Source organism: Camelus bactrianus, chromosome 1 (genome assembly GCF_048773025.1).
Source record: "Camelus bactrianus isolate YW-2024 breed Bactrian camel chromosome 1, ASM4877302v1, whole genome shotgun sequence".
NCBI classification, from domain to species: Eukaryota; Metazoa; Chordata; class Mammalia; order Artiodactyla; family Camelidae; genus Camelus; species Camelus bactrianus.
In genome coordinates this window covers 71,640,097-71,656,490 of record NC_133539.1, presented here as the reverse complement: position 1 = coordinate 71,656,490, position 16,394 = coordinate 71,640,097, and the positions used below count along the sequence as shown (strand labels likewise).

At 34.2% G+C, this 16,394-nt stretch overlaps 1 protein-coding gene across 7 annotated transcripts in view; it reads left to right on the top strand.

The window, feature by feature from the left end:
- YEATS2 (YEATS domain containing 2) overlaps positions 1–16,394 on the top strand; it is a 92,324-nt gene that overhangs the window by 27,246 nt on the left and 48,684 nt on the right. For 6 of the 7 annotated variants that reach the window (XM_074367037.1, XM_074367027.1, XM_074366995.1 and 3 more), the window contains exons 7-9: positions 5,923–6,084; positions 12,029–12,140; positions 15,636–15,684. In XM_074367037.1, coding sequence (XP_074223138.1) covers positions 5,923–6,084; positions 12,029–12,140; positions 15,636–15,684 — 323 coding nt within the window. The remainder of the gene's footprint in view (positions 1–5,922; positions 6,085–12,028; positions 12,141–15,635; positions 15,685–16,394) is intronic. The other variant, XM_074367043.1, reaches the window with a different exon arrangement.

Here is a 16,394-nt window from a genome sequence, read left to right as displayed (position 1 = left end):
TTTCCCTTTAGGGTCAGGAACAAGAGATACTTGGTATCACTACTCCTATTCACCATTGCACTTGGAGATACTAATGGGTATAGTCAGATAAGACAATTTTAAAGTATAAAGATTAGAAAAGAAAGAAAAATCTAAAACAATTTTTGACAGCTTTAGAGTTAATGAGAGCTTAGCAAGATTATTGAATACAGTACTAGTACACAGAAGTGGACTGTTTCTGTATGACAGACTTAGAAAACATTAAAAAGATACATTTACTATAGTAATAAGAATACAATGTAATAAATAAAAGATATACTCGTCTTTCATGAAAATGTATAAAAATTTTATTAAAAGACATGAAAGAACTAAATAATTAGAGTAATAAACCATGTTCATGGATAAGAAGGCTCAATATTGTGCTGATAACACTTCTCCCCAAGTTGATACGTAGATAATCCGATTAAAATCCCAACAGGGCCCAGGCTAGCATTTATGGAAGTGCAGAGTGAAGACTGCATATGAATACTCCTGAAGGAAAACTAGGTTATGCAGTTTGGCCCACTGTATTACTAAGGATAACCATAGGCATAGATGACCATGTAGAAGGCCATGACTGTATTCTCCAACAGAAAGTAATAAGGGGGCCTTATGAAATAAAGACAGAACCTTAAGAGGGAGGGCTAAGGATTCTAGGTTTACCGTGGTCAATACTTAAGGGAATGGCTTGTTTTGGCTTTCAAAATGCAAGAGACCAGTTCCAACCTTCTTGGCAGCAATGAGTAGGAAAAAGAAGAGTCTAAAGTTCTAGCACTTCAGAATGTGAATGAAATCAACTCAAAGACTAGAGGTTCCCTAACCTAGGAATAAAATATGCCAATTTATTTCTTCCTCATGTACTCACTTAACAGGAAAAAAGCAAAAATTTTTTTTAAATTGTATGATGACAATCCGAAAACAAAACAAACTTTAAGGGAATGCCCCTTAGACCAAAAAAAGTTGGTTTTGTTTGTTTGTTTGTTTTTAATTTTAACTGCAAAGACTCATTTTGTTTGGTAAGGTGGTAGAGCTGTTAAATATTGCTGGAATCTTAGGGTTTTTTTAATTGAAAAAATTTTCAGCTTTATTAAGATATAATTGACAAAATTGTAAGGTATTTAAAGTGTACATTATGATTATTTATATGTATACATTTTGAAAGGATTCTTGTGAAGTTAAATAACATCCATCATCAGCTCACATACTATCTTTTTTGTGTGTGAGATAACATTTAAGTTCTATTCTCTTAGCAAATTTCAATTATACAATACAGTGTTATCAATGACAGTCACTGTTTTATACATAGATTTTCAGACCTTATTCATCTTATGGCTGAAAGTTTGTACCCTTTTACCAACCTCTCTCTGTTTCCTCCGCCCATCAACCCCTGACAACCATTTTTCTACTCTGCTTGTATAAGTTTGACTTTTTTTAAGATTCCACATATAAGTGATACCAAGCATTATTTGTCTTTCTCTGTCTGTCTTATTTCACTTAGAATAATGCCCATCTGTGTTGTCACACATGGCAGGATTTCCTTTTTCCTCATGGCTGAGTAATATTCCTCTGTGTGTGTGTGTGTGTGCATCATGTCTTTATTCATCCATCTGTTTTTAAAAATTTTTTGGTTTAATTGACCTAACGTTGTGTTAATTTCAAGTATGCAGCAATCTAGTGATTCAATATTTTTATACATTGCAAAATGATTACCACGATGAGTCTAGTTATCATCTGTCACCATAGCTATTTGTTACCCCGTACCTTACATGACTTACTTATTTTATAACTGAACATTTGTTCTCTTAATCTCCCTCACCTTTTTCCCTCATTCACCAACCTCCATCCCCTCTGGCAACCACCAGTTTCTTCTCTGTATCTGTGAGTCTTTCTGTTTTGTTATGTTTGTTTTCTTGTTTTGATTTGTATATTTCACCTATATGTGATATCATACAGTATTTGTCTTTCTCTGTCTGACTTGTTTCACTTAGCATAATACCATCTAGGTCCATCCATGTTGCAAATGGCAAGACTTCATTCTTTTTAATTACCAAGTAATATTCTATTTTATGTATATACTGCATCTTGGTGCCATTCATCTGTACATGTAGGTTGCTTTCATAGCTTGGCTATTGTAAATAGTGCTGCAATGAACATAAGGATGCATATATCTTTTTGAATTAATGTTTTGAATTTGTTTGGAAAAATACCCAAAGGTGGAATTGCTTGATCATTAAAGCCATTCTGACAGATGAGGTGGTATCTCATTGTAGTTTTGATTTGCATTTCCCTGATGATTAGTGGTGCTGAGCATCATTTCATGCGTCTGCTGGCACATCTGTATGTCTTCTTTGGAAAAATGTCTTTTCAGGTCCTCTGCCCATTTTTTAATCAGGTTATTTGTTTTTTGATGTTGAATTCTATGAGTTCTTAGTTCTTAACCCCTTATCACAGATATATCATTTGCAAATACCTTCTCCCATTCAGTAGGCTGCTTTTTCATTTTGTTGATAGTTTCCATTGATGTGCAAAAGCTTTTTAGTTTGATGTAGTCTCATTTGTTGATTTTTGCTTTTGTTGCTCTTGCCTCTGAAGACATATTCAAAAAAAAAAAAATACTGCTGAGACTGATGTCAAAGAGCATACTGCCTATGTTTTCTTCTAGCAGTTTTATGGTTTCAGGTCTTACAGTTAAGTCCTTAATCTATTTTGAGTTTATTTTTGTATATGGTAGAGAAAGTAGTCCAGTTTGATTCTTTTGCATGTAGCTGTCCAGTTTTCTCAGCACCATTTATTGAAGAGACTGTGTTTTTACCCATCACATATTCCTGCCTCCTTTGTTGTAGGTTAATTGACCAGTAAGTGTGGGTTTATTTCTAGGCTCTCTATTCTGTTCCATTAATCTATGTCTGTTTTTATGCCAGTACCATGCTATTTTGATTACTGTAGCTTTACAACATATATTCATTCATCTCTTGACAGACAGTTAGGTTTCCATGTCTTTAGCTATTGTAAATAATGCTGTAGTGAACATGGGAGTGCATCTCTTTGATATCCTGTTTTCATTGTCTTTGCATGTGTACACAGAAATGGGGGTAGTTGTGTTTTAAATTTTTGAGGAGATTCCACAGTGGCTGCATTTGTATTCCCACCAACAGTGTGCAGGTGTTCTCTTTTCTCCATGTTCTCACCAGTACTTGTTATCTCTTGTATTTTTTTTTCAAACTGTATTTCTTTATTAGATTTACTCTTGTATTTTTGATAACAGCCATTCTAACAGGTGTAAGGTGGTAATTCATTATGGTTTTGATTTGCATTTTCCTGATGATTAATGATGTTGAATACCTTTTCATGTACCTGCTAACCATTTGTGTGCCATTGGAAAAATGTTTATTCAGTTCCTCTACCTATTTATAAATCTTTTCTTTTTTGCTATTATGTGAGTTCTTCATATATCTTGAATATTAACCCATTATCAGATACATGATTTTCAAGTATTTTTTCCTATTCCATAGGTTGCCTTTTCATTTTGTTGATAGTTTCCTTTCCTGTGCAGAAACTTTTTAGTGTGATGTAGTTTCACTTGTTTATTTTTGCTTTTGTTGACTCTGTATTTGGTGTCAAATTCAAAAAATCATTGCCCATACCAATGTTGGGGAGCTTAATATCCCTTATATTTCCTAGGCATTTTATGATTCCAGGTCTTAAATTTAACTTGTTAATCCATTTTGAATTGATTTTTGTGTATGTAGATAGAGGTCCAATTTAATTCTTCTCCATGTGGCTGTTCTAGTTTTCCCAACATTTATTGAAGAGGCTATCTTTTCCCCATTGTATATCTTAGCTCCTTTGTCATAAGTTAACTGACCATAAGTATGGGTTTATTTCTGGTCTCTCTATTTTGTTCCATTGATCTACATGTCTGTTTTTATGCCAGTCCATCACTTTTGATTATTATATCTTTGTAATACAGTTTGAAATCAGAAGGTGTGATGCCTCTAGCTTTGTTTTTCTTTCTCAAGATTGGTTTGGCTATTGAGGATCTTTTATGGTTCCATACAGATTTTAGGATTGTTTTTCTGTATCTGTGAAAAATGCCGTTGGAATTTTGATAGGCATTGCATTGAATCTGTAGATTGCTTTGGGCAGTATGAACATTTTAACTATTCTTCCAATCCATGGGCACAGAATATCTTTCTAATTACTTGTGTCATCTTCAGTTTTTTTCATCACTGTCTTATAGTTTTCAGTGTACAGATCTTTTGCCTCCTTGGATAAATTTATTGCTAAGTGTTTTACTGTATTGTGATTTACTGATGCTATTGTGAATGGAATAATTATCTTAATTTCTTTTTCTGATAGTTTGTTGTAAGTGTATAGAAACACAATTGATTCTTTTATGTTGATTTTGTATCGTGAACTCTGCTGAATTCATTTATTAGTTCTAACAGTTTTGAAGTGGAGTCTAGGTTTTTCTGTATATGGTAATTTGTACAAATAAAGACAGTTACTTCTACCTTTCCAGCTTGAATGCCTTTTATTTCTTTTTCTTGTCTAATTTCTTTTTCTTGTCTGGCTAGGACTTCCAGTACTATGTTGAATAAAAGTGGTGAGAGTAGGCATTCTTGTCTTGTTCTTGATTGTAGAGGAAGAGCTCTCAGCTTTCCACCATTGAGTATGATGTTAGTTGTGGGCTTGTCATATTCTACCTTTATTATGTTGAGATATACTTCCTCTATACTCTGTTTAGAGTTTTTATCATAAATGGATGTTGAATTTTGTCAAATGTTTTTTCTACATCTAATGAGAAGATCATGTGATTATTATCCTTCATTTCGTTAAGGTGGTATGTCACATTGATTTTCAGATACTGAAATCATCCTTGCATGCTGGAATAAATCCCACTTGATCATGGTATATGATATTTTTAATGTACTGTTGAATTCCATTTGTTAATGTTTGTGGAGGAAGTTTGTGTCTACATTTATCAGGGATATTGGCTTCTAATTTTCTTTTCATACAGTATCCTTATCTAGCTTTGGTAACAGGGTAATCTTGGCTTCATAAAATGAGTTTAAGTGTTCTCTTCTGTTCTTTTGAAAGAGATTGAAGATTGATATCAGTTCTTTAAATGTTTGTAAAATTCACCCTTTAAGCCATCTGGTTCTGGAATTTACTTTGTTGGGAGGTTTTGTTTACTGATTTAATCTCCTTACTAGTAATTATTCTGTTCTGATTTTCTGTTTATTCATGATTCAGTCTGTGTAGGCTGTATATTTCTAAGATTTATTCATTTCTTCTAAGTTGTCGAATTTTTTGGCATGTAATTGTTTATAGTCTCTTGTGATTCTTTGTATTTGTGTGGTATAAGTTGTAGTATCTCCTATTTCATTTATAATTTAATTTATTTGAGCCCCCCTTCTCTCTTTCTTGGTAAGATTTGTCTGTTTTGTTTATCTTTTCAATAAAACCCAACTCTTAGTTTTTTTGATCTTTGTATTGTGTTTTTAGTCTCCAATTTATTTCTGCTCTGATCTTTGTTATTTCCTTCCAACTACTGACTTTGGGCTTAGTTTGTTTTTCTCTTTCTAGTTCCTTGGAGTGTAAGGTTAACTTGTTTGAGATCTTTCTTTTTCTTAATGTAGGCATTTATCACTACAGACTTCCTTCTTAGAACTGTTTTTGCTGCATCACTTAAGTTTTGGTATGCTGTATTTCCATTTTCAGTTGTCTCAATATATTTTTTTTATTTCTTCTTTCACCTATTGGTTGGTCAGTAGTATGTTGTTTAATCTCCACATATGTGTAAATTTTCCTGTTTTCTTCTTATAATTGATTTTTAATCTTGTTTTAGTAGTTAATTGGTTTCTTAGGAAAGAAGAATTCAAGTTTCTTTTTTTCCTTTAGGTATATACCTCCTGACAAGAGAGAAGAAAATGACCAATCAACCCACAAGTGGATGGTGTATGTCCGAGGGTCTCGTAGAGAACCCAGCATTAATCATTTTGTTAAGAAAGTCTGGTTCTTTCTTCATCCCAGCTATAAACCAAATGACCTCGTGGAAGTTAGGTAAGCACACTTGAGTTGTTAAACCTGAGAAGTACAGATTTATTGGAGTGGAAGAAAAGTGATTCAACTTGAGAACACTCCCTTGAAATTCTTGTATTATTAATAATTTACTCAGCTTTGGCTTTTAGTCACAATATAGGTTTAGCTCTAGTTCCATCTTGCAGATTTCTGTCTCACTAAACAGGCACCGTCTCCTCCTGTCAGGTTGTTACTAGCTGAATTACATTAGTTGATTCTGCTCTCCTCTGGAAATAGCTTAACTTATTTATATAGATACAGATGAATATAAAAATGTTACTGCTTTTTATGATTATCAGAATATAGCAGAATTAAATACAGGATTCTAACATTACCAAAATACTTAATGTTGAAAGTTCCCCATGATCTCATCCTCTCAGAAGTTACCCATAGTGATATTTTAACTGTGTATCATTAACCTAGTATAGTTGTTGGATTTCATTGTTGTTGGTTTTGTTATTTGACAAAGATGGAATGATAATACATATAGTGTTCTGAAATTTATTTCATTTAGGTGTATTCTTTACATCTTTATGTGATGTTACATATCACATATACATTCATATATGAATGTATTGTGAAGTGGTTGTCATATTTTATCAGTGGAATCTCCTATAGCCTCAACTCTCTTCAGAACATTCCCTCCATTCCTCATTGTTAAATAAAACATGGCTATCTCCTGGGAACACCTCTTCTCCTGGGAACACCTCTTCTCCTGAGAACAACTTTCAAGTGGCAGCTGTTTTTTTTTCTCTCACATACCGTGTACCATTGGGTCTAGGCGTGGGGCGCATGTCTTTCTTGCTCGTATTTGTGGCTTTCAGACCATTTTTTCCCTTCTTCTCCCAAAAAAACTCCTTTGAAGCATTGTAAAACTTTTACACTGATTGATTCTCTCATGTAAACATGGATCTGATGCTAGATGCTGTTGATAATTTTGATTCCTGTACCAGTATTATACTATTTTAATTGTTTTGCTTTATAATGTATTCTGATATCTGGTAGAATATGTTCCCCTGATTATTATTCTACAGTTTTTTCCTTGGCCATTCTTGAGTAAGTATGTTGTTCCAGATTACTTTAGAATCTAAGTGTCAAGTTATGGATTGAAACTGCATTGAATTAATGATTAATTTTCACTTTTTTTAATGGTATTAGAGCTTTCTATCCTGTCTACCCAGGAGAATCAATCAATCTAAAAGTTTTCCAATGCAAACAAATTTTTTTTCTTTTACTATTTATAAAACTCCCTTCATTTTCTTGACATATTTCACCGGATAGAACTTCAGAAAAGTGTTGATACTTTGTTTTATACATTGTAGAGTCTGATAAAGGAGCAATTTCATTCTTAGACTCTTAAAACTATAGTGTTGAAAAGTCCTCATCTGTGATTTTGTTTCAGCCTTTACCTGATTCGTGAAACCTTTCAGAAATGCCTGATACAGCTTGTCTAGCCTCACCTAGAATTCCACTTGTGACCTAGACTTGTTTTCTTTGCCAGGGATCCTATCTTCCTGTTGTCTGTCTTCTTCATTTACACACCTGCATGCATATATGCGTATGTACGTACACACACACAGTGTGGCTGTCTTTCTAAAGGGCTGCCGTTTATCCTTCAAGACACAACTCAGAGGTTACTTTCTCAATGAATCCTTCTTTGCCCTACTTTCTTAAAGGGATTAAATTATAATAAATGATTGTTTACTGAAATTCTTGGGATAGTAAGAATATTTTGTAGTTTTAAGTTGGCTTATAGAGTAGCAGTATTTTCTGAGTTTAGATACCCTGACTCCAAATTAACCCAGTGTTCTAATACAGATATTTTTTAGTGAGAGTGTTAGAAAATAGATGAGTTTAAAAAGTACTGTCTATAAAATTGTAAATAATAAAAAGAATATATTTTAATGTCTAGGCCAGCAAGTAATTCTCTTATATAGTTTTTTTTACAAGAAGCATACTGTCTTGGACAGTCTTAGGAGTAGTTTTTATTTAACATAAAGCATGTGAAGCAGTTAAAAAATGTATAAATCGTATTTTTTATTGATGATAAATATCTGAATTGCCGCCATGGGATTAAAAATTCATTACATAAAATCCTTAATACTTAATGGTGCAAATCAATGCCTGTTTTATTTCTTAGTTCTCATCCTAAGAATTGAAATTTGTAAAATACATTAATTTCCTTTAAATTGTAGAAGAGTATCATGCAATAATATATGAAATTGTATTTGCTGAGAAATCTTTACTAATCTTCAGTTAAAGGTGGCAAATCACACTTATTAGGATGTGTTGTAACAGTCTGAGGAAATCCTAGGAAAAGATTATACTGTACCTGCTCTTCACATTTCTCTTTCATCTTACACATCTGGAGTTTCTTCTGTTGATTGTAAATTAACTTTGTTTTGTGAAATTTATGAGGTTTCTTTCACATTAATGAAATAATAAATAACCCTAATAGTTATTTTCTTTCTGGTCCCTGCCACTCTGACAGTATTGTGTAAATTGTCTGTGGTTATACATCTGACCAGTTAGTTTTTCACTGCCTATGAATCATACCATTACGACATACTTTTCCTAAGAGCGTACTTTTCCATACTTTATTAACTACAGGGTTATGATTTTTAAAATAGATACTTGCTTTTGTATGCTTCTAGTATTTAAAACTCCTGGAGAAGTAATCTGTTATGATCAACCACACCTCTGTGTTTTTCTAACAAATAATATATATAAGTCTTTCATTACACATTAATTTACATGTATGTTTCCCTTACTAGATAGAGAACTTCTTGGTGTTTGGGACCTTTTCTTAATTGTCTTTTATGTCACTAGGGTCTAGCATGGTGCCTAGCATATAGTAAATGCTCTTTTTATGTTGAGTGAATTCTGAATTTATGATGCAGGCTCTTCCATTTGTAGTTGACTGTTTGTTTGGAAATTTTTAGTTATCCTGAGCAGAGACCTTTCATATTCTTTGTGACACCACGCAGAATTATTATAATCCCTTTTCTGTATAGCTGTTGTTCAGATATTTTAAAAGCAATTGTTGGGTCTCTTTCAATCTCTTCCCAGCCAGATATTCACATTTGCTTCATTTGTCACTCATATAACTTTGTGTTCCTATGCCATTCGGTTATATTTTCTGACACACTCCAGTTTGTCTGTATTCTTAAAATATTCTTCTTAGAACTGAATTTTAAACTTCAGGTGTGCAACCAAAATAAAATAGGACAGAACATTAACATGTGTCCTAGATTTAATTATAACTTGGTTTTTTTTACAAGCCTTTTAAGATGTTTCTTGCATCAGGTATCTAAAGTAATGTGATGAGTAGGTGAGATCTTCTGCAACTACCTTGAAACTTGGGGTTAATCTTACCTCTGGACCAAAGCGTGTGTGTATGTACTTCATGCAGTCTGTATCTTCTCACCACAGCACATTATGAAGAACATGGATAGATTCTGCTCCCAAAGACCATCTGTTTTGCATTTGGCCCAGTTGCTATGACCATCCTCAGCCAACTTCCTAAAAGCTATGATTATATACTTTACTTTTAGGTGCAAGACAGTTACTAAATGTATGCTAGGTTCAGGACCTATACAGGGATTGTAAAGATGGAGAACACATGGTTCCTGTGTTAGCAGACTATTCCTGCCCTTGGTGCATGAGAGACTAGACTGGGCCGGGCCCTCAAGAGAACACCCTAGTGAGTGAGCCTCGTCACAATGTTCATATCTCATTAAAAAAATAAGCATGGCCCTGGAGCCTGTTTTGTGAGTTTAAATCTCTGCTTCACTTGCTGCATGACCTCGGGAAGGTTAGTTATTCAGTCTCTGTGTCTCAGAGGGTATGTTTCATAGTGTGATTATAAAGACTAGATAAAATAATAGATGTAAAGGGCTTAGAACAGTGGTTGGATCATAGTAAACAATGTAAGTGTTTGCTTCTGCTGCTATTATACGGAACAGAATGTGTTTGCCCTGAAAGGAAAAAAACTTAATGGAATGTTTCAGGTTTTTTTGGAAGTCATGTGGAGGAAGAATTTATTTGTGATTCCAGAAAACATACTAGAACTAACATTGCAGGAAGAAGATGAAATTTTTTGTAACAGAGCTGTTCAGAAGTGTAATAGAGAATCTCATTAAGTAGTGAGTTCTGGGTCACTAGAAGTGATCCTAAAAGACTGGTTGGCCATTTGAATTAATTAGTTGGGTGAGGAGTTGTACTCCATTCTGTATTTCCAGTGAAGCCATTTTTTTTAGCCCTGTATTCTGTGTTTTCCTTCTTGGTCATCAATACTTTCTACCTTCTATGAGGTATCTAGAAATATAGATGTGAGTTCAGGGGAAGCAGTCCTTTTCTGTGTGAAATACATATATTTTTTGAAGTATGATGTTTCCATAGCTGATGTCTTGCCTCTTGGTAGGTCTTGGATTGCTTTTCTGCTTCCAAAAGTATCGTTAGGGAGGAATTTCTTATTAAAAATGTTATTCCTTTTTCCTGGCCTTTGTACTTATCTGCCTGTGTGTCTTCCCTGACAGCAGTCCTTCCTGTCCATTCACTAGAGATTAGCCTATATTTAGACTATGTACGTAAATTGAGGAGCTCAGCTAATTTACTATATCCGCTGTAAGAGAAAATTCAGCATATAAACAACGTGATTGACGACAAATATTGCAGAATGAATTTAGGCTACCCACTTAGCTTTACTGTATTTTAAATGACTAAATTTGTCATCAAAAGAATTTCCTTTAATTATTCTTCTTAAGTCCACTGTGTCTTTAGTCCCCACTGTGTCTCTGGCTTTGGACCCCTTTTCAAACTGCTGTCTCAAGTTGACCTTCTCATTTGACGACAAGCCTGTCTGTCTGTCTGAATCTATACCGATTTCATAGCTACTTTTCTTACTAACTCAGCTCGTGTTCGGCTGGTTTCTTCCATCCAGGGAACTCTAGTTTGCTTTGCTTTCTTTCTTCTCTGGTTTATGGTACAGCTGTTGCTTTCCTACTTTGCAGGCTGCTCTCATACTCAGAGCTTTTTCCTGTCCTGGTGGCCTTGGCTTTGTGCCTGGCAGTTTACATGTGTTGCTAGACTCCTCTCAGGTTGTGTTCTTGGACTCTGTCCTTACTGAATTCATGTCTCTCCTTAGTTTTCTGAAAGCACATGCCACTGAAAGTTCCTTTCTCCCTGCAGTCTTGGCATCCTCTCTTGTTATACTGATTCCAAGCCAGTGATTCATTTTCGTTTTAAAACATGCTCTTTTCCCCCCATTAACTTAAATCATATGATTTTTGAATATATGAAGGTCTCAATTAAAGTTGTAAACTTTTTCTTATGGAAAATTCTAGACATATACAAAGTAGAGTATATTGAACCTTCATGTACCGAATGCCAATTATCAACAGCTCACCAGTCTTTCTCATCAATATTCCTTTTTTCTTCCCTTCACGAATTAAATTTTGACTGAAAATTCTCTAGTCCAGTTAGCATTCACAAACATTCTTTTATTCACTAAAGTTATGTAAAGTCATATGTAATTTTAAAAGTCTTCTTAACAGGTAGTTTCAAATTAATTATCACTTTCAGATAGAGCATTCATGATTTGTTTTGTTTTTCCCAGAGTGAAGACTAAATGTGTCTAAAATAGGGAACATTTACCTCACAGCCTATGTCTGTCGTGGATTTTTGTCAAGGATTTTTGCTCTAATGTTGTGACATCCATCAAATCATCTTAGTTCCTTGTCTAAGTTGCAGTTTTTCTTTTATAGTTTAGCATTTTAGCAATATTCAGCATACTGTTTTAGCATCAAATGAGGAAATCTAAATGATTATCAGGAGGATGTGAATTTCTAACTCATCCATTATGACGAAACTTTTCTAGAATAAGAGGGTGAACGTGGACTAACATGTTACATCTGCTTTTCTCTAGAGAGCCTCCTTTTCACCTGACCAGAAGAGGCTGGGGTGAGTTTCCTGTCAGAGTTCAAGTTCACTTTAAGGACAGCCAGAACAAGAGGATAGATATCATACATAATCTGAAGGTATTGTAACCAAACATTGCTCCCCAGAAATGAAGTCTCTGTTTTCACCTGGTACTTGAAGCAGTAGGTTAGGCCTTCTGAGAGAAGAGACCAAGGATAGTGGAAGCAGGATAAATCTTTTTGAGTGTGTTTTGCTTACTGCCTCAACACTCCTTTGTCCTCTGAAAGCTGGGGTAAGGGTCACTTTACAGCAGAATATAAATTCTTCAGAAAGAGAAATTGGTCACATATAATTGGAAGACCTGAGTCTCTAATCAGAGTGTACTGTTACTAGGTTACCTGGTGCTAAGTGACTGAAATCTTTTTTTTTACATTTTATTTTTTCTATAAAATGAGGCACAAATAATAAGCCTTGTCTGTTTATTTCATAAGAATAAAGAATATATGTATCTCCTAGGGATAAAGATAAACATGAACATGTTTTAGAAGATACAAGGAACAATGCAAGGTTGTAATACTTCTGATTTGTATTGTAAAAAATCTTTCACTGACATATCTGCATTATATATTATGTAACCATTATAAATTATGTTTTACAAAATATTTTCTATAAATGGGGAAAAACTACCATTATAGTAAGTGAGAAGCACAAAGTGTAAAACTATATGTATGGAATGAGATTAGCCGTGATTTTAAATAGGTGGGAAAAACACAAAAGAAATATACTAAAATGTTGGAGTAATTGAAGTAATGACATTATGGGCAATTTCTCTTGCCCTTTTTTCCCGTGGGTTTTTTTCCTTCAATTTTATATAATAAGCATTTGATTTTTATAGTTGGAAGACAAACCATTTTTTTATATTTCCTGTACGCCCTCTCTGTAGTAGTCTTGTGTACATTTTCTCTATATAAGATAAAGATAAAATCCTAGTATTGAACTTCTCCCAAAGCACACTTACTTTGTGGCTTACCACATTGTTTCTTCCCATTAATTGCTCTCGAATGAATCTGAATACATTTGCAGAATTCCTTTTTCATTCCCTGTGTTCTGTGAGTGCACTCTTTGGCCATAAGGCATGCTGAGATTTGCCCTCCATTGGTGGTAGATAGCACTGCTTAGCTTCATGTTTATTTTTTAGACATCACTGTAAAACAAGGTTGCTTTATAACCTCAGAGAAGAACTGACACCAAGTAAAGAACATACAGCCCCTTTGTTCAGAGGGGCAGAATATGTTCCCACTTACTGAGAAGAAGGTGCAAAATAGTTTTGCTTTCCCTTTAACTTACTTTAAGCTGCATATACCATCTTATATCACACTGGGCTGAGCCCTAAACCCTAAAATAAAGGAAATTACTTACATAGTTTTTATATGTAATGTATTGTCCTTATTACTTAGAGTCCTTGGTAAATGACTGAGACACAGCTTTAAAATGACAGCATTTATTTCTTACCAGGTTTTCCTTAATTTTTCTATTTATTATGTGTTGATTGGCCTTGAGAACTTAAACACCTCTATTGTGACCATTGATTTTTATTTATACTGGAGTATCGTTTTTCTGTTTCTACAATAACTCTCAGAACCATCTTTGATTCTTCCCTCTGGGTTCTAAATATTTGTTCAATTGCAGACCATTTCTCTTTCTTCATAATTTTTCTCATATTCTACCCTTTGCCCTTCCCACTCTTGCTAGGCTGTTATTCTGCTCTGTCTCCTGTTTAGTTTCTTTAATTCCAGTCTGTCTCCTTTCCCAGTCCATTCTGTACACCACCATAAGATTAGTCTTCCTGAAACAGAACCATTACGCTATTACTCTCTGAGAAGCTTTGATTGAAAGTTATTCAAATTCAAACTCCCCTGCCTGCTATTTAGGGCTCTTCACATTTTGACTCAACATACTTCCCCCAAATTATCCCAGGCTAATTCCTTTATGAACATCCTGCTCCAGCCAGGTCAGTTTCTTCTGTCCCAGAAATGCCTTGGGCCTTCTCTTGAGTTTTCTGTCATGCTCTTCCCTCCTCAGATGCCTGTGTGAATTCTTTCCATTCTTCAAGTTTCTTTGTGACTTTTTCTGACCATTAAAGTCCATAGCTATCTCTCTGTATTCTGAAATTCTGTAGTACATAACAGTCTGCATTTGATACTGTAATAGTTACATGATACTGTAATAGTTACATTAAATACTAAATACTCCAAGTGTAGAGAGTTATGTACAATTTAAAGTTCTCAGGATGTATGAAATTCCCATATCCCGCATCCCTGACAGGAAGTAATCTAACCACTCCTCAGCCATCACCACAGAGCACAGTAATTCCCAAAACAACCCATTTATGCATTTACTAAACAAGCTTTTGGAAGATTCTTTTCATAAATTTACCTAAAACTGCCCCTCCTGGTTTTTTTAACCTTGATCTCAAACTAGTTCAATTTCTGGAGTAGCACAGAACAGGACTTTTGTTTTACAAGAATTCATAAAAATGTTTAATGATAGCCTTCATGTCTCTCCTTAAATCATTTCTTCTTCAGGCAAGACCTGTTCTTGTAACATTTGTTGTATGCTGTGCTTTCTGGTTCCTTGTGCCATTTTGATAACACTTCTGTTTTATTAATGTCTCTCTTAAAATATAGTCCCAAGAATAAAAGATAGGCCAGTGCAGATTACAGAGAATTTTTCCTGTACTCCAGCGAATATGAAAATGGAGGTAGCCTAAAGTTGCCCATATCTTTTTAGCAGTCATACTGTTGGCTAAGGTTGAAGTATTAAAACTTCAGATCTCTTCCGTGAAACTACTATAAATCTGCCCTATATTGCCTTTTCTAATAAGAACACTAGATCTCATGACTGAGTTGTCTTCTCTGTGTTGGCTTCTAAGGGACTCAGCCAGACTTGAAATCTACCTCTTGCGAGCCTTTAGAATTTTCTATTTACTAACCTGTCCCTAGCTTCATATTTTCCCCCTCATTTTTCCTTTGTTTCCTTTCTACCCAACTTAATCATTTTTAACAGTTGATCCTGCAGTATAATGTTTCTATTGATATGCTGCCACAAATCCTTTTTTTAAAAATGAGAGGATATAAATTAAAACATAAGAATAAGAACTTAAACTCTTTGTATACAATTGTAAACATTTTTGTTTATATTATTAACATTCCCTCAGTTTATACTTCTTTCTCTCCTCTAAAATAAATCATTCAGGATGCTGATATATTGCAAGTAATTAGTATTGCCTATATTACCTAAATTTTCATTCCTTTTCAAAAGTGCTTATATATCCTAAGTATATAATTGTGTCATCACACTGCATGTATATTTTTATAGCCTGTCTTTATAGTAACTGCCTTAATGTCTGAAGTTATTTTTATTTATTTTGCTCAATTTTTTCCCCAGAAAACTGAAGGTTTTTATTGAAGTGATGAATTGATAGTTTACATTATAAAAAAGTAGATCCTCTGATATGAAGACTTGTAGTGAGAGGAGTTTTAGGTAAGATTGTATCCTAAACTCTATAAGTAAGTGTAGTGAAACTTAATGCTCTTCCTTTTGTCTTTCAATAGCTGGACAGAACTTATACTGGCTTGCAGACACTTGGAGCAGAGACGGTAGGTTTTTTTCCCTGCAGTATTTGGGAACAAATAGAATGAAAATTGATCTTCATTTTTAAGTAGGAAAAAGATGTGTGCCAAATTAAAAACAAAAGTTTATTTCCCTCCTTTTTGTTTTGTTTTTTTTTTTGAATTGTGATAAAATACACAAAGTTTACTATTTTAACCATTTTTAAGTGGTAAGTGGTATTAAATATATTCACATTTTTGTACAGCTGTCACTACCATACATCTCCAAAAGAACTCTTTTTGTCCTTGAAAACTGAAACCATACCCATTTACGGTAACTCACTGTCTCCCCTCAGCCCCTGGCAACCATCCTCTACTTTCTGTCTCTATGAATTTAACTACTCCAGCTACCATATAAGTGGAATTGTACAATGTTCTTTTTTTGTGACTGGCGTATTTCACTTAGCATAATGTTCTCAAGGTTCATCCATGTTTTAGCATGCATCAGAATGTCCCTACTTCTAAGGAACATTTCATTGTATGTTTACACCACACTTTGTTCATCTACTTATCTGTCACTGAGCACTTGAGTTCCTTACATCTTTTGACTATTGTGAATAAAGCTGCTAAGAATGTGCATCTTTCTGTTTGAGTCCCTGCTTCTGTTTTTTGGGGTGTATACCCAGAAGTGAAATTGCTAGATCATACGGTAATTGTATTTTTCATTTTTTGAGGCAATGCCTTACTGTTTTCCACAGCAGC